Raw genomic sequence first — 23,354 nt, forward strand, 5'->3', positions numbered from 1 at the left:
GAGGTATCATCCGACCTTACCCTTCCTTTACGGGGGATCTTCCCTTCTAACAACCTCTCAAGCTTACCCTTCAGGGTCTCCGGCCAATAAGCACTCGGAGTCAGGACTATATCCTCTTCGGTGTCTCGCGAGAGCACCTTATTCACTGTAACTTTCCATTCTATCGTATATTGGATACAGTTTGCCGGAAGCTCGTCACTTAGTATCCTATCGTACCACTCGGATAGCTGAAGCAGTCTGGGTCTTTCGGGCTCGTGTTAGCACAGGTCTTCTAGATCGTGCTCGGAGTGATAGTCGGGAGAAGGGCTAAGCCCACAGCTTAATACAGGTGTGCGACCGTAGTATCCTGGAGTGGGAGTACATTGCGAATCTTGGTCTCCAGGTTCAAGGACATGCGGTTGAAAATCACGTTCATCGGGATATGAGTCAGTAGTCATCGTCTTCGTCTAAACGCTCCAAAGAATCCAACGTCAGCATGATCACAACCAGTCAGTCAAGCAAATACTAGTCTTCCATGAGAAGGTCAGGCTTGCTACACAAAGCAAATAAATATTACCCACTGTTACTGTCTCTATACACCGCGCTCGGTATAGCGGTACGCGGTTGACGGGAGTGGAATTCGAATTCCTGCTACATCTCCAGACGAGAAGAGCAGACAACCCCTGTGTTTGACCTGTTTGTAGGGTCAACGTTCTATATATGTAGAAACACTTCACTTGTATATGTAGAAACACTAAGAACCATACAGGTCTAACACAGAAGCTATTTTTATACTGTCATTTACACGTGTATTGAATTACTGCCAAGACAGGGGTTCAGGGGAAGAGTAAATGTAATAAGTAGTATAGCATGTTTCAAGAGAGGGTTCGAGATAGATTCTCCGTGTGCAAGTGGTGAAACTAATCTCGATCCATCCTGTAGCCTAGCATAGTTATCTATTGGTGGGGCTTAAACAGTAACATACTTGTTCAAATTGATGACTTACATGTAATGTGACAAGTACATAAGAGTGAGAATGCCTTGTTTGGGGGGGGAAATGGGGCGCTGATATTTGACGGAAATACGCATCTTTCATTAGAACCTTCTTATAGCTCAATGGCATTCTCCCGAGCGAAACTAGCCTTAAGCTTTATTGAGTCGTGATAGGGAGATGGTTTGGTTTGACATTACCTGGTTTGACATTACCTGGTTTGACTGAAGGCGTGGATAAACCTAGGTGGGGGTTTTCCTTCTTTTTTCCCTTTTATTGTCTCGCCTGTTTGACACTTCTACGAAAATAGTATCTCTATGTACGAGTTATATTCAAAAAGAACCAAAAATTGACTTCCTTACTTGGGCAATGTAGAACGGAAGTGTCACATGACATCGCGTTTTCACGCGCCTCCTTCTCACAAGCACCCGACCATTGGTCAAACACCCCATATGTCATGGATCCGATCTTAGATGGCTTGAATCATGCCCAACGAGAAGCCGTCACTTCATCCGGCTCAATCCTCCAAGTACTCGCACCACCGGGCTCGGGCAAGACAAAAACATTGACCGCACGCGTCGCGTACCTGCTCTCGCATCACGGATACCAACCGCAAGATGTTATCTGCTGCACATTCACTATCAAAGCCAGCCGTGAGATGCGGGAGCGGCTTGCAAAACTCATCGGAGAAAAACTCGAGTCGCGCTTGATTCTCGGCACTTTTCATTCCATCTGTCGTCGCTACTTAGTTAAGTATGGATACTTGATCGGCCTGCGGAAGGGGTTTGGAATTGCAGATTCGGATGATACCCGCGCAATTATCAGAGTATGACTAGCACTTTCATATTATATCCGCTTGTTTCTCTTTCTCTAATTGTGGCTGCAGAGAATCATTAAACGACTGAAGTCTAGTACTGAAGTCAGGGCGGCGCAAGGCCGAATTTCTCAACATAAAGCACATGGACTCAGTCCTGATGCACTGGCCGATAGAGCCAAAGCAGAGGAGATGGAGCTTGTTGATATCTATCGTGACTACGAATCAGCACTGGCGGCTTCCAATCTCTTGGATTATGACGACCTCCTTCTGCGATGTGGAGATCTGCTTCGAGAACACCCACAATGTGTCTCAAATGTGCAGGCTGTCTTAGTGGATGAGTTCCAAGACACCAACATCATACAATATGAACTGATGAACCTTTTCGCATCCAAACACCGACGGATCACCATCGTCGGAGATCCGGATCAAAGCATCTATGGCTTTCGTTCTGCGGAGATCCAGAATCTCAAACGGATGCAGCAACGATATTCAAACACGACGGTTGTACTCTTGGAAGACAATTACCGCTCTGCGGGTTCTATCTTGAATGCAGCCCAAGAAGTAATTGAGCAAGATACAGCTCGGCCTGCAAAAGCGTTGTTGGCCACTCACACTTTTGGAACCTTGCCGGTGCTAAGAAGGCTCCCAAATCCCAACGCAGAGGCGCAGTGGATGGTACTTGAGATCAAGCGGTGTGCAGCGATGACCGGCAGTATATTGCGCATGTCTGACTTTGCTGTCCTGCTTCGGTCAGCTTCGCTGTCTACACAAATCGAGACGGCCTTTGGAAGAGCAGGTATACCATACAAGATGGTTGGAGGCCGAAAGTTCTTTGATCGAACTGAAGTCAAGATTATTCTCAATTATATGAGGGTTGTGAGCCACACGGGACATTCGGACGCATTGATGAATATTGTGAATGTTCCGCCACGAAGGATTGGCGATGAGACAATCAAGCAATTGACTAGTGGTGCGGAGAAGGCCAAAATTCCACTGTGGGACTTCATCAAGGATGTCATCCAAGGGCGCCGTTCAACCGAGAAGAAACTACAAAAGGCTGCAGAGCAGGGACTTTGCGTTTTGGTCAACTTGATTGAAGCCTCTAGACAGAAGTTGCAAGAGTGTGAGGATGCATCGGCTCCACGTGTTCTGATTGAGTTCATTGCCGAACGTCTGTCGTTCCAGGAGTATCTCATCAGAGCATATCCCCTTGATGAGGACAGTCGCTGGGCGAATGTCAAGGAATTGATGCATCAAGCCAGTGAAGTCGCAGCGTTTGAAGAGGAAGAGGTTGATAAAGAAATGGACCTCCCTGAAATCGAAGGTGTGGAGCAGCAACAGGCCCATTCTGGCGAGGAGGCTCTCACTCGGTTCCTGGCAAATGTCGCTTTGGCTACGGAGATCACAACTAAAGAAGAAACCAAGGAGGGAGACCAGCCGCAGGAGAAAGTCACTCTTTCAACTATCCACGCTGCCAAGGGCCTAGAGTGGCCAGTCGTGTTTGTTCCTGCGGTATACAATGGCAGCATTCCTCACTCGCGAGCGGAGGTGGTAGAAGAAGAAAGACGATTGCTGTACGTTGCAATGACAAGAGCACAGGCCCTGTTATACCTGAGTATTCCTATTCGACAACCCCGGTTAGGAGAAGGAGAAGATGGTGCGACCACTCTGTCGACATTTCTTCCTCCCAAGTTGACCAAGTCGCGCTTTCGGGCAACGGGGCCGTCTCTTCATGAGAAGGTGGTGTATGCGATTGCCGATATCCTGCGTCGCCCTCGGCCATCTTTAGAGGACATCTATAAGGGGCTTGAGTTTCTTCCATCGACGCTGGACGACCGATGGACAGCCGAGGGCGAGGAAGACCGCAGTAAAACTGATGAGACATCTACCTCTGGTGAGCCTAATCCAAAGCGACGACGGTCGGACATGAACCAGGGGCCCAAATCGACCACCTACATCTCATCGACCGGGTATACCATGAATAACTCGACGGGGTTTACAATTCCTACAACCATTTCATCCGGTTTTACATCTGCCCGGGATTATATCGCCGCCAACCCCGAACCCACCGCAGACTCAGCCTCAAAGCCTCCGTCGGGTGCTACTGCAGATGCAGATACAGCTGGGGCAAACAAACCAAAACCGTTCAGCAGCGCCAGCCGTAAAGACGGACTCACACAAGCAAGCATATCGAACTTTTTTGCAGGCCCAGGATCCCAGAAGAGGGAATCGAGTCTGCCTAGCTATACACAGCCACCATTCCGCAGATACGAAGCACCGCCGTCGCAGAACCAACGTCAAGGGGCAAGGAGCGTCGTCCCGGCTCCTCTCTCATCTCACCGTGTTCAGCCTCGGTCACTTGTTCCAACACGGCCAACCCTAGAGCCTACGAACCTAAATGGCTACACGTGGCTGGCAACCCCATCGAGACCAACCCTGAAACCTGCCAGGATGTCGATGACGCAGGAACAGAGCGGCACTTCCGCTAGCGGGACAGCCGGGGCAGATGAGATGAAGCCCGAAAGCTCCACTCGCGGATTCCAGCCAGTGTCGACGTTCCACAGCACCACAATGTCGATGATTCAAGCACAAGCCCCGCGACGGACGTTGGGAATTCGGCGGAGCATGAATGGGTGGCAAGATCGGATGAAGCGAGAAGGCGGTGGACATGCAAGCTGACACGATTTACGATTTCGGGGGAGGCTAGTCTAGAATCCGGGATTGGTATCTATGTTCACGAGACCAAGTCAGGCAATCCACATACGTTTCAAAAACTCATTCAGGCGTTGCTAGGGAAGCCCGGGAGGTTTACTCAGCTTGGAAAGTGATTGACCAAGAAAGGGTTGACTCCAGGGCTAGAATCTATCGGTCTGGTTGGAATGACGCACATGCGTGTCCCTACCAACGGAGGCTATGAGTTGTTTATGCACCACTCTATAGGGAGATGTATCTGTACCTAAGTTTCATAATTATTATTTTCCCCATGGGATAACCCTGCATCGGGGCAGATCTTCCGATGGAGCCTAATACAATTAGGCAGGCTTCTGACATAAAGACTATCAATATTTGAATAATAATTGAGACCTGAGATTCTGGACCACAGTGGAGATCAATGTTCCTGCGGTGAAAGGGAAAAGCCCCCTGGTTGGGCCATTTCTGCGTATCTCAGGTATGGAGTCCGGAGTAGAGGATTATATACACGCACTTGTGTAGAGCCGCCATTGGCGCAGAAGTAATCCTAGCGGTGAGGGAAGCGAGGAATCCCCCCAACGCATTAAACTGGGGATAGTCATTTTTAGTTACACGTCCAATTCTGTAAATAGTAGGAATGGCTGACTCATCATTATTGGTAAGATTACTGTATCATGTATACTAGTCTATTTTCCGCCCCAACCCTAGTAGGTTCTATCCTGTATAATTGGCTGCCCTACTTTCAATCTACACTCTAAGCCAATCAATGCTTCAATCGTGGCAGATGTAATTACCAGGAACCAAAATACAGCCAAATACGTCAGGGGGTAGAGGTGATCCATTCCGCGATACCTCTTTTGACACTAGTACGCTCCGTAGTTAGGAGCTCGTAGTTCCCCAGAGTGTAGATCGCGTGAAGCTCTCAATGTGGAATGGCTTGCTATACAAAAAGAAAGGCATCGCCCTACTGTTCACTTCATTGTCATCAAAAACTACAGCACATCAAACATCACTATTGTCTTCTATTTATATTTTTTGTTTTTCAATCTTTCTATCTTTTGTCTATATCTTATTGTCTTTATAATCTGCTCACAGTTCAACACTGGTGTGCTTCCTGACGCTTTCTATACATATCTCGTCATCTCTTTGCCTCTCTACACTCAACCTCTCTTACCTCTACCTATTTAATACCCTAATATCCCTCTCACCCTCATCTCCACCAACTCCCAAACAACAACCCATTCCTCCCACTCTTCCGCCATTCGTCATGCCACACAAAGTGAACAATTCCAACTCGACGCTAGCCAGTAGAGGCAGCAGCAATGACCAAGTGGTAGCCACCGAGGTCCGCAGTCTGAGTATGTCAATTCCATCCCATCCCTGTCCTCAATCTCCAGATCCAGCCTGAACTAATGCAAACCCTAGCAACCAATCCCGTCCGCAAACCTCCGGTGGTTGTTCACAACAAGGGCGGCCGAATCTACGATGAAACACGGCCGTCTGACTGGGACAAACAACGCTGGAAATAGTTCAATGTTGTGCTTACAACTTGACTTGCCTACTGTATGCATTGCCTCAATGACATACGTAGGTGGCCCGCCAAAGACGCGGATCCCAGCTTTTTTTACACGCGCGTTACAATGGTGAAAAGAAGTCCAGACCAAAAGAAAAGACCGAAAAGATCGGAAATGTCAAGAAAAAAAGGAAAAGTGAGGCGATGATCGACAAACATTATTTGGGGTGCTAATTGGACGCCAAAACCCCCTTTTTTGGCTGCTCGTCACCGCTCGACTCTTTTTTCTCTGCCGCCCCTGACCAAATCGGGCCGTCTACTTTTCTAATTGCGCTGGATTCTCTGATTTATCGGGGCTCTTGTGCCGCTGTGCCGCCGTCCCGTTTTCATTCCTATTGCCTCGCTGACCTGAATCCCTGCCTCTCCCCGGATTTTCAGGTCCCCACTCTTGCTGGCTGTACTTCTCCTTGTATCATTACTTCTGGAGTTCCGGAGGTGTTCTGCTTACTTTCTTTGTCTCTCCTCTCTTCACTCTCTACTAGGGTTCACTCTTTGTGTTCCCCTACTTGTCTCCTTTCCTTTCACCCCTTCTACCTTTCTACCCTTCCACCTCTACTAGTTAGTGTGGAATACGTGTTACCTCTCGGCATCTTTACCTAGCAGCTAGCTGCATGTTCGCTGTGAGGACTAATTGGCTTGACACCCTCTTATTTTTTCTTTTGTTTGTTATGCATAGCGTGGGTATATTATTGGATCTGCTGGACCTGGATTTATTGCGAATGAGCGAAATTGTAATCTGAAGAGAAATATCACTGTTTTATTATCTATTAACCTTCACCTTATTTGTGGCTGTTTCCTTTCCTTTTGTAAACGATGGACCTCTGAATTACCTGTTCAAGTAAGCTTTGCCTAGTCTCTCACGTCTCCATTCTTCCTGCCTCCCTCTGTCATGTCCAGCAAAAAGGGGGTAACAAGCCCTTATATACACGCATGGCTCACAGCCCCTCTTTAAACAGCTAGGAATTGGGGGGCTTCGAATGTTCAAAATGAGCACAAGCGAGGTAAAAAAAAATAGCTCACAGTAAGGGGGTGAAAGGCATGGAGCGGTAGTCTCGCTTTGGGGGTTTCGGGTAGAATATATTCAATCCTTCCTCAGTAGCCCTATATACAACCTTATGATCCCTGTTATATATATATGAGATTACATGTTAATCTTCGAACACTATTGAAAGTCTCCTTCACTGCTTCACATTCCTGCGCCGCGGGAAACTTTTCACAAGATTGTAAACTATATTAAGCTCGCCAGCCCAGAATAGCGTCAGGGCCATAACAATGACAGTCAATGGAATGGACACTGCCCAGTAGATCCATTGTCCGCTCTCGATATCGCGAATGTCACTAGTGTTCATACCAAAAATACTCGAAACTGTATTCAACGGAAGGAAGATGATTGTCACGATTGTAAAAGCGTATATTGCGAAGTCTTGGCGGCTTTTATCGTTTTGAATCTTTTTCTCGTTCTGAAGTTATTCAATCTTGTCAGTGGGTGTTCAAGATACAATCCATGAGCCGGTGAGAATAGCCCCTTCGCAACATACCATTTCCTCAAGTGTAGAGGCCTGGAACATAAGCTGGCTGAATTCCTCCGCCGTTCTATCAATCAGATCCTTGCAGTCTTTGGAGAAGCTGTTGCGTACACTGATAAGACTAATGGGGGAGTTCTATTGGCCGTCGGAGTAGCTCTTGGATTCATCATTAGTTTCACTCGCTACCCCGGAATTTCCTGGCTTGGAGAGTGTATGGGCTGGATGATCTCCTAGAAGCTTCGCTCCCTGAGGCTCTCGCTGTGTTCCGCTTCTCGTGTCGACCGTTGGTACAGCTAAAGCGCCCAAAACCGCTCTTTGTTCTGCTAGCCTTTTTTGTATCAACTTCATTTGGGTCTGCAGGAATTCAATTTCGCCCTTATGAGATATATCCAATTGATCGAGTTGTACGCGCTCTTTCTGCTCGTCTATTAGCACTGCTCTTCTTCTAACTCGTTTGTTTTACTTCCTGTCATGCTATAGCCGGATACTCACCAATCCGCCCAAATACTTGGTGTAGTTGTTGAGAATCAATTCAATGCCTATACCTGGAGATTGCTTACCCAGGAGGTGGAAACCGATCAAGGTCGCAACATCCAGGGGTAAAATCACCTTTGACTTCTGGGGGAGCAGCTTGGGGAAAGTATCCTTCACTGCCGCAATCCCCAAGTCAAGTAGACCTAAGCAGGTGTTCATGTGTTTACGAGACCGACGTGGCTTTTGTTTAACGTAGATCATAGGCATCAGAAGGTGCATCCAAGCTTTCTCCAGTGGGTGGGACGATTTGTCAGTTGGGCGTTTGATCAGATCAGTACGCGAGAATAGAAGCTTAACCGGTTGGATCCGCATTGATAAATCAATCAGCTGGTCACTATAGCCTTTGATTGAGCCTGTCTCTTCCTGTATTTCGGATTGCAAATTCTATAAATGTTATCATTAACCTTGCCATACTTATCCGGATTGGGGGGTTTATTCCATTGCAAGCAACCTACCTCAATGAGAAAGTATACCGCACCCCAGTATTTCTTCAAAACGGGGTCTTCAAAATCAGGAGGAAGGAAGAAACTGTATATCGATTCGGCGGCCTGCGCAGTGCGCATCGCTCTAGAGGTAGCGGGCTCGGTTTCTCCGAAAAGCCCTCGTACCGCATCGGAATCCAGTAATGATGCTCTGCGGTAAGAGCGAGAGTCAAATTTCTGATCTTGAAGGAACTTGTCCATTGCTGCTAGACGGTTCCTTATTCTAACGCCCTTCCGATGATCTGAACCGTTATCATCATCCCGTAGCGTTGTGTCCACCTCGGTGAGCCACTCGAATACGGTGAATCCACCATTTAGCTCTGAGAATGGGATCTCGGATCCCTCACTAGAGCGAATTGCTTTAGTCATCGTTGCAGGCCATTTCTTAGGTCTGGTGTTTCGTTTCATACCTGATGTTTAGTACCAGCTTGATGTCAAGCTCCCCGTTGATCAAGTCTGCATATTTAACAGAGTCAACAGGTTTGCCCTCGTGCGTGAAAACTATCTGACGAGTGTTCAGTTCGACAAAGTGTGAGAGGAAGTTCTGGTCTCATTAGACTCTGTTTTCATAACTACTATCGCTTCGAAGGCAAGAGATGGGGTGTGGACATACTGGCCATGTAATACAGTCCTCCAAAGGCAGAGACCACATGACTCTCTTCTCAAAAGAAACAAAGATCTTGCGAGGACGAATCCGGGGGGGCTGAGCAGTCTGACTTGGAGGTGGAGATTGAAGTTTTATGCCTTTGAAATCAGACAATTCCAGATCTCCATAGGTAACAAGAAGGGCTAAAACGTTAGTCTCGCGATATGAATGGATCTCGTTAAGAGAACCTACAGTTGTTCATCTCAATGGCCCACAATTGTGCAACATGTAGACACTTGCCAGTTTCGGTGGACTGCATGTGACTCATGACTTGCTTCATTTCCTGCTCTGGTTTCAACAATAGATCCTTTAGCAATCTCCGCATAGGATAAGAATCTGTAAATGCATTCAGGTCATTGTGCAGCAAATCAAAGCGAAAGTATGGAAGGCAGAGCCAGGACACCACGCCGGTGTCAATTTCCCCGTACGGAAAAGTCTCAGTCAAATGACCGGGTTTCATGTATCCATCGGTTGTACTAGAGCTTGGCTCATGATCGTATTCTTTCTTGACTCTCTGGAGAAGCTTGTCGAGTGCTCTTTGCTCACTATCGGGCAAGCCAGGTATACTCTTTGCATTCTCCTATCTCACACAATGAGTATGCGGGATCAATCCGCGGCTGTTCACTCAAATAACGATGACATACTTTGAGCTCGTTGAACCGCATTATTGGTCTTTTCATGTGACTGCAAGGTATGGTGAGCAAATAAATCCCCCAGTGGGTGTAAAGAAATTTTCATACATCCACCGAAATAGAGCCGGACTGCTGTCCGTTTTCGATCTTACAACCTGAAAGTTCACCCCGGTTTCCCCTTGAAATTCGATCGGATGAACGTCATAAACTGTTGAGTCGCTGGGAAAAGACTTGACAGAATCGGGTGATGTCTTTTTTTGAGTTTCCTCGCCACCTGCAGTCATACGCACTTCAGACTGTTCGCCAACGGTGAAAAATGCGTAAACTTCAACTTCGATGTCGTCTGATTCGTCCTCACTCTCATCAGCCTCGGTGGTAGAGGGATTATCTGCCTCCGTTCTAATCTTTCTGTCAATACGCTTGTAATCAATGACCATTTCGCGACCGGTGCCCATTTCGGAAATAACTAGGACACGGATACTACCACGTCCCTCTTTGAAAACCTCTTCAATGCGGTCAAAAAGCGATTCTTGAACCATCACCGGAAGGTGCAGCTTGACATCGCCAGTTTCAGTCATAGCCACGACTACGACCCAGCTTAGTTTGTATCTTGGGGCTCGTAGAAAGAAGATGAGGGAGAGATAATGGTTAGGGGAAGACATTTGGTCATACCTGTGCCATCAGACGAGTCCATGTCCAGTAAGCGATATGTTCGAAAGACCGGTCCTGACATGGTCTGAACGATCACATCTGGCGAGGGATTGGATACGAAGGATCTCTCCTGATGAAGTTTTCGGGTAAATAAGTCAACACCCATGTATAAGTACTGGCCTGTTTGTGGATTGACTAAGATTCGAATAACCTGACATGGCCGTTCATTGAGGATCAATACGTCGCCAATTCGAATAAAATTACAAGGAATAGGGACAGATGCTTGATATCCGTCGGGTATCCCACGGCCCTTATCCGGAAGGGGTGGATCGCTATTTCCATCATGCTTTCGGGGTTCAGAAGCTTGCTCATCATCGTAGTGACTTACTCGCTCGGAAGTGGTACGGCGAGGAAGCACCTGGGGCACATCTAGGATAAGTTGGTTTTCAGGCTATTTGGTCAGCACAATGCTATGGTAATAGTACCGGGAAGGGCATATCCAGCAGCTCTTACAGCTCTCCTATCGGAATGATAATTCCCTTCGTCATCGTAGTATCCCATAGTCAGGACGTTTTCTGGCTCATGCGATTGAAACTTTGGCCAGGAGAAGAACTTCAACGCTGCTCTGAGGAAGTAGATGTCACTTTACATTATGGTGTGATCAAACTGCATAATCGGGCGTTCATGCAGTAGTCGCTTTTTGGCCTGGGCGCGTATCAACCATGTTACAAGCTATCTTCGGTGATGAATTAATGTCTCAGGTGTAGTTTTTTAAGCCAGGGCTGTTAGAGAGTTACATAAATGGCTTCGCATTTGTAGATATCATGGATACTCAACGCCAGCAATGTTTGGACAGAGCCGGGGAATAACTAGCGATGCTGGGCGGATACAGAATAGAGATGGCTCGCCGACCTTTGGTATGGGTGGAAAGACGGCGGGGAAGTGAGGTGTGATTGAATAGTATAGCCTCTAATATATGTATATTGCTAATTTTGTGTCAGACAAAGTTGGTTTATATATCATGCGGACGACCCTCGAGCATTGTAATGTATATATTGTCAGAATAGCAACGAAAATGTCAACGTTAGCAATATATCCAGAGCAGGGGAATGGACATCCAAGCCGATACGGAAAGAAGAGCTGTAGAAAGATATTGACATGTTGTTTCCGGCCTTTTCATGTATAACCTCTGCAACAGAGCTATGGGTGCCATGCAGCAACTCGTAGACATAATCGACAAAAAAACGAGTCGAGTACTTTACAAGACTAGAGACTACAATTCTACAGGATCAAAAGTTCACTGAAAATGGGATATAATTCAGGGCCAAGCGGCAAAACCGACAACCCCATTCTCAAATCCACACAAGAGATAAAAGAAAAAAGGCACCTTGCTTCCCGTCTCCAATGATGGATGATGGGCAGGCTTGTAGGGCATGTGTCAAAGGCTAGATACAAAGGAAGAGGAGATCAGAGGGAAAAGGAAAGGCACCATAAGTCCAACGAAATATGGACTCGGTGGCCTTTCCTCCCCAGAAGACATATAATTTTTTCCGGGTTTTCACACTTTTTTGGCTTTTTTTTTGTGACCTCATGAATCTGCTCTCCTAGCATGAGACAATTGGATGTCACCAGACAGAAGGCAGACGCATGCACGTTGTACAGAAGAGTGAACGTGAGGAACGAGGCACATGAAAAAAACGGATTTGGATGGGTTTTTTGAGGGTGAAGGGGTAGGGGTTGGGGGTGATTGGGAAGGCAGTCATGCTGCTAAGGATCGTGGAGGGCAGGGGGGGGGGGGGGGGCTGGGATATCAAAAACGCGGGATATCAGAAACGCAGCGCGAATTGGCGCGCAGAAATACAAAATGTCGAGGGTGCGTGGTATTCCTTGACAGGTAGAAGAGAAGTTAATATGAGGGGAGTTGAAAACAGCAAAATGTATTCTTGAAACAAATAAATCAACATGGCTCGCGCTCGCAATGCTAGATGGTTAAATCAAGTGCAACTGATGACCCAAGACTAATGGGTATGTGGAGCAAATGGGTATGCAATTTTTGGAACAGGAAGTGAAGGGCTGGTCTCGACTCTGGTTCCGTAAAACCAGAGCCAAATGCAAAGCGGAAAGGACGAAAGTAGATGCAGTCGAGTTTGGGGGATATAGCACAGGTCGACACAGCTGATGTGGCGCATTGAGTATTAAGATGGAATATCGAGGTGTATCAATGCAAAATCGGATGCTCCTCGGAGTCATTCTATGAAGATGAGAAATGAAATGAAGTGCTGGAAATATATGCAATAACCAAATATCGTTTGGATTGCTGTTCGTTCCGTCGTTTCTTTTACATCCCACTCTGATAGGTTTGGCTCATTCCCATGTGGGTAGGTGCCATAGGGAATTGCTGGAGCGCTGCTTGCTGGGCCATGTACATAGCCTCCTGCTGCTGTTGGTATGCTTCACTGTTCATGTATTGCATCTCAGCGGATGGAGCGGGGGAAGGGGAACAGCCCTGGTGCGTAGTAGGCATTCCGCGTGTCATATCATGGTTCGCCATTTGTGTATGAGAATGCACAAGTGCCTCGTTGTCTGGTGTGATGGGAGGAGTGAGGTAACCATGAGGAACAGCCGTCAACTGCTGGGACTTCTGGGGGGTGGCAAGGCCCATCTCCCCATTGTACGGCTTGGACTCGATGGGAGTCTCGACCGGAGGGGTGCAACGGGCGTAGTTTGCCAATGAGGCTTGGCGGCTGAGGAAGTGCTCCATGACCTTGGAGACCCGGGAGTAGTGAGGGGAAGCGTACTTGCGAGCGACCACGGTGGAGGGCTGGTGCAGCTGTTGTGACAAGGCAACGAGAGTCGTCGAGTCATACTGCGATGACCAATGGGTGTGACGAGGCTGCGGTCGGTTAAGAATGCAGCGCGACAACGCAAGGGCGGCACGAGCAAGCTCGGACGACAGCTTGGCGACAAAGTCCCGGTGGAACAAGGCAATCTCCAGGATGTATAGAGCCATGTGTTCCACCTCGGGGTCGTAAGCATCGTCCAGGACAGCGTGCTGTAAGAAAGCATCCACAGTCGGGTGTCCAATAGACCAGCCAAGAGTTTGAAGGACATGCCATTCCATCTGGGTGAACATATCGTCATCGTAGAGAGAGCAGCACATCGACTTCAATTCCTTGATGGTGGGAACACGATCCTTCTTGTCATTGTACTTGGCCGCAATGAGTAGGGCTGCACAGCCAACCAGCTGATAGTGACGCTTGTAAACCACACGCTTGGAGCAGTATCGGTCCAGAAGGTTGATCGCCAAGAACAAGGTGGATGGTAGAAGCTGGAACGCAGTGTGAGCCTCAATCAAGAAGTCAAGAAGGTATGGCCGCATGAACCACTGGATCTCGGTTTGGATGTCAATAGACTCAACGTCGGGCAGGGTTTGATTCTATACGATGATTAGATTAGCAATGTAGGAAGGAACGATGGAATCCGATCTACACTCACATCCATTTCCAGCATGTGACTCAGGACATCGTCCCGAAGCTGCTCACATGTGAGATTAGACAGTTCATCTGCCATGACATACTGACGCTCACGAGCCATCTGCTTGTCATGCTCCTGCTTCGCCTGCCGCTCTTGCCGAATCCGACTTTCCATGCCGTACTCTTCTTCAACGAAGAAGGTTGGGCAAGGACGGTAGTTGCGATGATAATCCATGATTGCGGAATTACTTGGATGGACCGAAGTATGAAGCACAAGTTGATGTATGAGGTTTGTTTTGCCGAGTTTCAATGAACGGAAGCCTGAAGAATGAATCTATCAGGCAACGACGGAATTAAGAGAGTGACAGTCGTGGTATTAGTGTATTGGAATGAGTGACGGGGGTTGTAACGATTAATGAGTGGAATCAGCCAGAAACAATAGTTCAAATGCTGGGAAAAGGTGGCCGGGAGGTCCGAGGGAAAGTCTTCGAAGGCTAAGGGCGAAGAAATTAATATCAGCGGAGGCCGATGTAGAAAGAAATGATTAAAAGACTGTAACGTCCAAGTGACGGGAAAGTAAGAGAGTGTGAGAAAGCAAAAAGCACAGCGAGGTAGAATGTAGAGATGTATGTATCCATCCAGGAGATAGAAAGGGCCATCACTCCTTCGGAGAAATACTAACCCAGAAAAGAGCCTTCGGGCAGAGGGCACAATGCAACCCTTACCGTGAGGGCAAGACTGGCATCTAGGCAGGAATGATCCGATGAATCAAGATTCTGTTGGATACCAACGAAGAGATGAAGTACGAGTCAACGTCTTCACCCCTAGGCTAGTGCTGCGGAATGTGGAGTGAAGGAGAATAACCCTATGAAGGGGGTTACGATCATCAGGGGTGATGTCTTGGTAACGGAATGATCACGAACTCACACTTCACGAATTGACAAGTTGAAAGAATAAGGCTCAGTGAAGAGACTGATAAGAGTTAGATGGAAAAGACGCTGATGTTTCAAAGATGAAGTCGAAGTCGAAAGAGACAAGTGGGTTTATATCGAAGATTCAGATGAACAAGTCCTGAAGTAGGCAACCATGTCAGTCATATATTTGTTAATAGTCCAATTTGCAGTAGTTAATAGTCCAAAATGTCAATGCCAATCAACAATCAGCGCCAGTCAACGACTAATTGCAACGAGGTATGTGGTGTCGCAGCCTGATAATCGCCCCGACATTCGGTATGTCCAGTGGGAGGAGTATGGAATTTTCATCAACCCCTTAAAATCTTCCCCCGCCGGGGGGTATAGAAGCAGTCCAAAGAGCTGGCTGGACCCTGGCATGACATTGCATGTCAAGCAGAAATATATTCATTCCAGAATTGTATTAGAGAACAAAATTCCCCGTCTGCATGGACGACAATCTTTATTGCTCAATAAATCGCTACCCCCCAATGTCTGGCTCTCGTCGTGTGTTGTCTGTGGGAAATGCAAAATCGGAGGTATATGAGGTTGGGATTGCTGGGTGTTTGGACATGGCCCTGAGACCATACCATCTTTAAGCCCGGTGGGCCAATTTTTCATGCACTCTGGAAAAGATATTTTTTTTTCGGTGTGGAAATTTATTGAATCTCTTGGCTCATGTTGAGAAAATTCGAGTATCGGTTGTTCCTCTATCCATCGGGGCGTTCCGACCTTGACACCATGCACACCTCAAAGCACTAACAGGGAGAGGGAAAAAAAAAGGGATTTCTTCCTTACCCAAGTTTTGAAGCTCAATTTCAAATCTGATACCGAAAACGAATTCGTATCAACAAAGAAGTTAATGTGAATGGGTTTCCTACGCTGTCGCTCGTCTAACCGGCAGGAGCTGGAACAGGAGGGACCAAATCGTCAAAGGTCCGAGGATCAGGGAGGCACCGGGCGGACAGGGACGAAGGATCGCCGTTTGAGTTAACAAACGTCGAATTGGAAGATCAAGTTCGAAGGTGAAATCGACTTGATTTGAGTGCCAGTGCAGCGGGCCGAAGGAGATTGCGTCGACTGGAATGTCGTCGAACCGTAACTCAGCCAGTAGACCAGACTCTGGTTGGTAGGGAGGAAGGGGGAAAAGGGAGGAGAAAAAAGGTAAGAGAAGGAAAGAGGTACAAGGAGGAGAGATATTTTACTTTCTCTCTCCAGGCGGGTGTGGAAGAGAAAAGGAAAAGGAAGAGGTTAAGAAGAGAAGCCACGGAGATACACACGGAGAGAGCTTGTATGGTAATCCACGAGACACAGAGTGGAGGCTGAAGGTTAGCGTTATAGTGTATAGTAAATTTACACTGTATTATTTCCATACCAGTGTATGAATGTATCCAGGTGTCCCAAGGGGAAAAGGGTAATTTTGATAGGTAACTAGGGCTTCTCTGCAAGGATATAAGACAGGAGTTGAAACCTACGGGCTTTGAAACTTATATGTACATTAGTATGTGTAGTATAAGTTGTTCCCTTTTTTAACCATTTGGGTTCAAACGTTGGGAACAGGCACAGGAACACACCAAATTAGGAGATTCATACAAATATACACATACGATATACGGAGTACATATGTACATTTGCCTAATTATTTTGTATCTTCCTATTTCTAGAAATCCGATGTGTCTATATACATGCATATAATTTTGAAACTCGAATATTGCGTTTTGAACCGTATGCGACCCAGTCATTTTCTTAGACTAGTAATTTGAAGGAGTGTTCTCTTGACAGTGGAGAGATCTCCCGTCGCTACCGAGACAAATTCAACCATTTCAACCATTTCAAAGCCATTTCCCTACTTTTCTTTCGTAATACTTTTTGTATAGAATTCTCCGACATTCTACTTCTTCTATTCTAGAAAAGATAAATGTATCCATTTAAGCAAAAAAAAAAAAATCCAGGCCAAGAACAACCGCAAATTCCGGCCCCAAAAAAGCTCCTGATCGACAAGGTATTAAGGCCAATCCTCAGCCATTGTTGGCTCGTCATCCAGCACCTTGGCTACTAGTGCTGCAATGGGCTGGAGTGGCTCTCTAACTCCCCTCCGATACGGTCGCGTTCCAGGGTCTGCGACCTATGAGCACTGACTGGTCCAGAAGCCTGGGATTGTCCGTTGACTTCATCTCGCCTGTTTCCCCATTCGCGTATTCAGCTGGGGTGCGCATGGGGCTTTTTTCCAAGGTTCCATCAATTGATAACCCGAGCCTCCTTTGTCTTGCAGGGATCTCTCTCACCTGCGAGTCCATGTGGGGATCTTTTTTTTTTCGGTTTCCGGTCGCAAAAGCAGGTTCTCGTAATTTGGGCCTCCACGTCTCTTTTCTCTTTCTTTTACGTAGAATCACTCTAATTAATCTTCCCTGTTTGGACGCGTCGACATGTAATTTCAATTCCTTGTATCACTTTACAATTCATCCCTACGGCTTCTACCTGTGCCACCCGCTGTCGATGCACTTGATTTGTCCCCAGCTTCGCGACCCAAGATAAGGTTTCTAGAAGTCTCGACTCATCAGGATTGACTGGTTTAGCCGTGAGAATGCCACTGGATACACAAATTCTCAACAATCTCTGCCAATCATATGCCTCTTGTTACTCGACACATTTGCGACTCGGAGCTTTTCACTGTCTCCCCTTGCTTCATCCCCTTATAATACACAAGTTCAATGAGAGCGCTCGGTAAAGGCCCCCTCAAGGTTTAACCTCGGCCACTCAATTGATTGCATATCCACAGACTTACAAATATCGATCATCATGCGACTCGGCCGTTTCTCAATGACATGCACAGGATGCGTTCACATCAAAGTAAACGGATATAATTTATCGGTTTATACTTGGAGTACGGAGGGGTGCAGCTTGATATACAGCGCATAGGGCCCTACATCTACTCCGTTCGGAGTAGTAGATCCGTACGTTTCACTTGCTTAACTTGTTCAAGGAATGCGGAATCATTCGTTGACGCCTTTTTATTTAAACCGGGGATGGCAGTTGCCGAAGCAATGATCCCCCTATCGACAACGGAGTATTCCCACCTCGTGCAAGACTAGCTAGGAAAGAAAGGGGGAAGAGATAAGCGACAGCCATCAAAGGGTGTCGGGACTGTACAACGTAGCAAAAGCAAGGGACTCTCAATTAAGAAATCCAAATGATAAACACGGCTAACATGCAGAAGCAGATCACAAACACACTTGGTCTTCTCCGGACAACCTTTGAGTTTCTTGTTGGAAACTCACATCTCATAGCATGCCAGGGACTTTTGTATCATACCAGCAGTTAAATTAATCGCCAAGCCTTCGATCTCCGTAATTAATGTGTACTCCAGATAATTGTACAGAATACCTCTCCCAAGGTCTGTTCTTAAGAACATGTCGGCTGCATAAAAGGAACAGGCCTAGCCCTCAACCCTAGGCCTTCACCTTATTAAAGTCGCTGTATTGCGTCAATCAAAATCTAGACCCTTATCCAAATACTCTCGTTTTAGGCAAATGCCTACTTTGGTATATACTTGAGTATACTCCGGGATTCCAATTAAGTTGTATACATTATCCATGTCAGTGGATAGCGCTACTTAATTTTGTATAGTACTATTGCCTACTTCGGTAGTCCGCCCCCAAATGGCGGGGATGACCTGTACTACCCAGCAAAAAAGTAATAATATCAAAGGATAATTATCGGAAGTCTGATTCTCTCCTATCTGAACACAAACCTGATACTCCGTACTCCGTAAAGCACTCCTGAATCGTTCCATAAACTCAAACTCGAAGAAACAAGTGGACTAAACGCTATGTTTCCAAATTCCAAGGGGAAAAGGGGCTCCGTGGACAGACCAGGCCATGCAGCAATTACCTGGGCGCGATGGGGCACATCCCACTGCAGCCGTGCACAGTCTCAAGATAAAATCAGGATTGACTCGGTCAGGAAGATGTACGGTACATCTTCCCACAGAGCTTGCCTAGATGGCTTGGAAACTAGTACCTGGCCGATGTACTTCCGATGCGCCCAGCCGGCGTGGTACTGTACCTCCTGAAAAAGGGGAGACTTGCAAATCCGCATGTCAATCTTGCTATGTTTGTCTCCTGACTCGTGTCTCGCCTCATGTTTCAAGTACCGGCAGCATGAAGCACTCTAGAGGGATGAGGGCATGTTTATAGCGCGCGCATATGAAGATGGGCGTAATTTGAGTCTGGATTTGGTCCTGGACGTCTATTGGCCCCGGGCCCTTTAGCTTCCCGGGGCGGATCAGTTGCAATTTTATCTATTTTTGGGTGTGAGCTTGAACCTCTCATTTATTTTTAATCCCAGGCATTTTGCTTCACATGGTTCTTTACATGGTACGGAGTAGAGAACTGCTTGCTAGAAGCGCCTGAGTGAATTCAAGGGGTACACGATCCTTGTTTGTTAGGTGTTCGGTAAAGCCTCACCGGCAAACACCTAATGCAAGTCAAGTCTTCAAGGAGGTGTTCACTTGTCTATAAGCAAAAACTTAAATAGCCTGCCATCGGTTGGTTTCCCCGGTTGCTGCAAGATCTCACCCTGATCGGGGTTCCCTTGCTGACTTTACAAATCAAGAGACGGTAACATCACCCTTCGATTCTCTCCACGTTGCTTATTTGACTTGCGACCTACAATGTGGATATTGCGTTCAGCAAGGAGGAGGTCCTTTCATTATGCATACTACACTCTGTATTAGACAGTGAGTTCATTAGTCTGAGCAGGAGACGTCAAGCCATCTCTGACTTCGGCTTCCAATGTAGATCAATACTTTTGCGCGGACATTACTCGTTTGTTATAAAGCGGTGTGGACTGGATATTAAATATCTCATCAAATTATGTACCAGCTGCATGTTCTGCATCAGTTATTTATCGCTGGTAACTGATGTGTAGGGTAGTCATTCCAAGGCGGATACTACGTGCATTATATATAATACAAGCACTATCAGATTCATAGTTATTTGATATCCCATATCTTTCATACTCCATACAGAGTATTAAGAGACGAGTTCCCGAGACTTGCAGACCTCAGTATATAATACAGCCCACAGAAAACCCAGCAAAGAATCCGATAAAAACGTAAGTGTGGGATCCGATCTTTTTTTTTCTCGCCTCACAGATGGACCCATTCCCCAATTAGTGGCCTCCGACATTACACGCCTACTAAACCATGGAATCATCAATTTCGAGTACGCAGCACCCGTGGACATCTGTAACCAAAACTCCACCTTCAACAACGGTTATTTCAGGGCCGTGCCGGGCTATATCAACCATGGTATAGGAAAAGAACGAATCTCCACTGCTTTTTCTTTCCTGCCTGTCTATTGCAGCATAGTTCTTTGGAATGTACGTTGTATATATGTAAGAATCCATATTCTCTTCCGCCCCGCCATATTTGATGGGTTTCCGCTCCACCGTCTCGAAGCAGAAAAGTGATGTGGCGGGATTGTGGCTGTTATCGGGTAGCGCGGATACGGTACGCACAAAGAGGTTGAAATTTGTGGCTCTGTTCTCCGATAGGTTTCGAAGGTAGTATAGTATGATGTACGGGGTACGGAGTATAAAGTAACGGAAGTCCCGGGGTTTTTAGTATAATAATCTCTCGCTATATTTCCTAGGTGAATTTAGAACCCAAGTACTAATTAGAGGTCTACTAAGTTACGATCGCATTGGGACTGAATTGCCATCTAGATATCAAATACGTTGAATTCCGTATGAGAGACTTCGGTGCATGTCGCAGCCCACCTTTTAATATATATATATTTCAACACGTATCGGTCCAAAAAAAACCCCCGTGTACTTGACCGGTGAAAAATCGACAGTTTCGTGGCCCCTCTGCGGGGAGTTATATAAATGTCACCAAAGGTTTTCTGTGTTTAGCGGAAACAGCTCCACTACACAGATTTTTCTTCTTCCCTAAGCTGGAGAAGGTTTCTGGGTGGTGGACGAGGTGCATGAAGTTCATATGTTGTATGAAATACTCTCAAGCCCTGCAACTAATAAGTCGGATTTACGTACACCTAATTTCCGGAATTATATCCATGTTATGATAGTTTCGTGTATTTCAATATGTTTTCCTCAAAGAATGCTAACTGTCATTTTTCAAGGCAATCGTGAAACAATTCTTCCTACGGAATCGTGAAGTTCTACCACGAATAAGGATGATGCTAGTTAGTGACGGGAATTCAAGACAGTAATATGACCCTATTAGGCATGGCTCAATATACACAGCTTGACTGGGGCAGCGGAGGCTCAAACCGCGGTTAGTCTGTTTTTTTCACTCCCCTATTCCCCGCCCCTTTTCTTGAGCCTTTCAAATTGAAATCGCCACTCTATCATAGACCATCTATATATATATATATATATATACAGAACCAATATTGAGTTATGCCAGATTGAATTGAATCAATTGACCTCTGTCATTTCCTAATCTTTCCCAATTCAGAAAGACAACATAATTGGAGCTGTCAGATTGATTACATCGCTAAACCTGACGGGGCTTAGGGCATAAACAGAGTGGAGAATACCCGTAGTGTAAGGAAAAAGGTCCACTTTGAAGCTTTACAATTCAATGTATGGAGTACTTTGTACGGAGTACCGGTTACTGTATAGCATGTACCGAGCCTGTCCGAAAGAGGATAAATTGATTTGTACGCTATTTGTTGCCTTTTACGCAGTTGATGCTTTGAAAGGAACGCTAATAAAACAACGCAATAATACGAATTACACTTGCCATGTGTTTCTTAGACAGTATGGCCTCGGCATACAAAGTACATACATAGTTTAGTCTATGCCGTCATTGCCAGGCTCGCGTCCCACACTTGCTTTATGTATTGCGCGTTCGCTTTATAGTGCAATTCTACCAAACTTTGCAGAAAGATGTATAAACTAGACTCAAAATTTCCGGCCAATTGCAGTCCTCTGTCAATTTATCTCAAAACGAGAGAATAGTTTTATTTCCCTTCTATGGAGGGCCTGGAAGAAGCATATGCAGTCGACGCTCGGTCGCCTCCCACTTAAAGGGCCAATTTGCTTTTCTTCTTGGCGCGAACCCCAGCAAAATCTCGCGCTCATCACTTCGGATTGGCATTTTGTATATGCCGATCGGTATCCTTTTTATCCGATGGCAGATCCAAACATTGACCTAGATACCCTCGGTTTTACCAAGTAGGGTCGGGTCTAGTGGGATGAAAGATCAAAGGCAAACTAGAACCAATCGTGAACTATACAAAGTTCACCAAGCCTTGTCTGTGCCTTCGCCATCTCCAACGGAACAGCACGCGATTTCACGCTGCGCAATTAGCGGCTCCTAGCTTGACAAATAATATCATCCAGTCGCCGAGGTATAATGCACAACATACGACTTTCGGGTCTGCCGAAGAGTTCCACTGTGGATGGGAGTCCTCAAAGATCGTGATTCATCTCAGCTGAATACAACACACACATCTGGACCCAGCTTGCACCAGCCTCTTCTGAAAACCAACAATCAGGCACTCCGTACTCCGTACAATCGGACGGGGTACGAGGAACAATCTAATTGAGTTTGGTGAATCCAGGTTGTGGCAATCCCTCCAACCCAGCCACCGGCCAACCAGAAACCCAGATGATAAACAGATCAACAGCTACTTTGTACCGAAAAACAACATGAACGTGATCGTCCATATCAATGAAGGGACAAGGGTACATAATATAATATTCCCTGATATCAGAAACCCAGCGAAATGCGCCCGAAGTTACCTTGGTCCGAGCCCATGCTGACAGGGGTTCTCCAATAGCCACCCCCGCAGCTGTTGCCTGTAACCAAGTGGAATCCCACTATGCAACCCGCACTATTGAGGGTATTCCCCCTTGGAACTGACTGTTTCACCACGACATGAAAATACAACAACGCTTGAAATTGCCCAAGGCTCACAGATGATTTGGACTTCTCCTTCAGGCCCTCCGCAGCAAATGTCATACATCGGTGTGCCCGAGTTTGTCTTATCCACACTTTCATTCGAGATTATCCAATGACGATGTGCGAATACATCTCAGCCTCCCCTGTCTTTTAGCTCATTCATGCTCGTCCAGTGATATGTTGTCATGGCGATTAGATGTGGGCTGTCCGCTGCAGAGCCAAGGACTGTCGCAGCCTATCACAGAAGTTATATGCATGTATCGCAGGAGTTCGATACATAAGCAAGCATGACACGTTACTTTCCAATCAGCCACAACGGGCTATGACAAGCTAAAAATGATAGCTGCTTCTGACGTGGCAGTCTGTCGATGGATCCGTTTCTGCCCTCTGCCCTCTGTCGAGGGAGATCCTGATAGGGACTTGTCGCACCCATTTGCGATTGCATGTCGCTATTGGTTGCAGACTGTGTTGCTCGC

General features: G+C 46.5%; 5 protein-coding genes across 5 annotated transcripts; 2 read left to right on the top strand and 3 right to left on the bottom strand.

Moving 5' to 3' along the window:
• Positions 1 to 1,427: 1,427 nt before the first annotated feature.
• Positions 1,428 to 4,466, top strand: N7479_007169 (ATP-dependent helicase; the record flags this gene model as incomplete). The annotated part of the gene is made up of 2 exons (XM_057254863.1): positions 1,428 to 1,796; positions 1,857 to 4,466. 2 exons carry the CDS (start codon positions 1,428 to 1,430, stop codon positions 4,464 to 4,466), a joined length of 2,979 nt encoding a protein of 992 aa, XP_057108725.1.
• Positions 4,467 to 5,745: 1,279 nt separating this feature from the next.
• N7479_007170 (uncharacterized protein) lies at positions 5,746 to 6,007 on the top strand (the record flags this gene model as incomplete). Its single annotated transcript, XM_057254864.1, has 2 exons — positions 5,746 to 5,836; positions 5,904 to 6,007. 2 exons carry the CDS (start codon positions 5,746 to 5,748, stop codon positions 6,005 to 6,007), a joined length of 195 nt encoding a protein of 64 aa, XP_057108726.1.
• Positions 6,008 to 7,229: 1,222 nt separating this feature from the next.
• On the bottom strand, positions 7,230 to 7,619 carry N7479_007171 (Nucleic acid-binding OB-fold; the record flags this gene model as incomplete). The annotated part of the gene is made up of 2 exons (XM_057254865.1): positions 7,230 to 7,511; positions 7,590 to 7,619. The coding sequence occupies 2 exons, from the start codon at positions 7,617 to 7,619 to the stop codon at positions 7,230 to 7,232; spliced, it is 312 nt and encodes a 103-aa protein (XP_057108727.1).
• A 432-nt stretch (positions 7,620 to 8,051) lies between these two features.
• On the bottom strand, positions 8,052 to 11,083 carry N7479_007172 (Nucleic acid-binding OB-fold; the record flags this gene model as incomplete). Its single annotated transcript, XM_057254866.1, has 8 exons — positions 8,052 to 8,474; positions 8,567 to 8,939; positions 9,004 to 9,098; positions 9,207 to 9,382; positions 9,432 to 9,819; positions 10,024 to 10,457; positions 10,544 to 10,973; positions 11,036 to 11,083. The coding sequence occupies 8 exons, from the start codon at positions 11,081 to 11,083 to the stop codon at positions 8,052 to 8,054; spliced, it is 2,367 nt and encodes a 788-aa protein (XP_057108728.1).
• Positions 11,084 to 12,860: 1,777 nt separating this feature from the next.
• On the bottom strand, positions 12,861 to 14,230 carry N7479_007173 (G1/S-specific cyclin; the record flags this gene model as incomplete). The annotated part of the gene is made up of 2 exons (XM_057254867.1): positions 12,861 to 13,958; positions 14,018 to 14,230. 2 exons carry the CDS (start codon positions 14,228 to 14,230, stop codon positions 12,861 to 12,863), a joined length of 1,311 nt encoding a protein of 436 aa, XP_057108729.1.
• Between the last annotated feature and the right edge of the window lie 9,124 nt (positions 14,231 to 23,354).

Source organism: Penicillium vulpinum (assembly GCF_028829585.1).
Source record: "Penicillium vulpinum strain IBT 29486 chromosome Unknown utg000003l_segment0_segment0, whole genome shotgun sequence".
Taxonomy (NCBI): domain Eukaryota; kingdom Fungi; phylum Ascomycota; class Eurotiomycetes; order Eurotiales; family Aspergillaceae; genus Penicillium; species Penicillium vulpinum.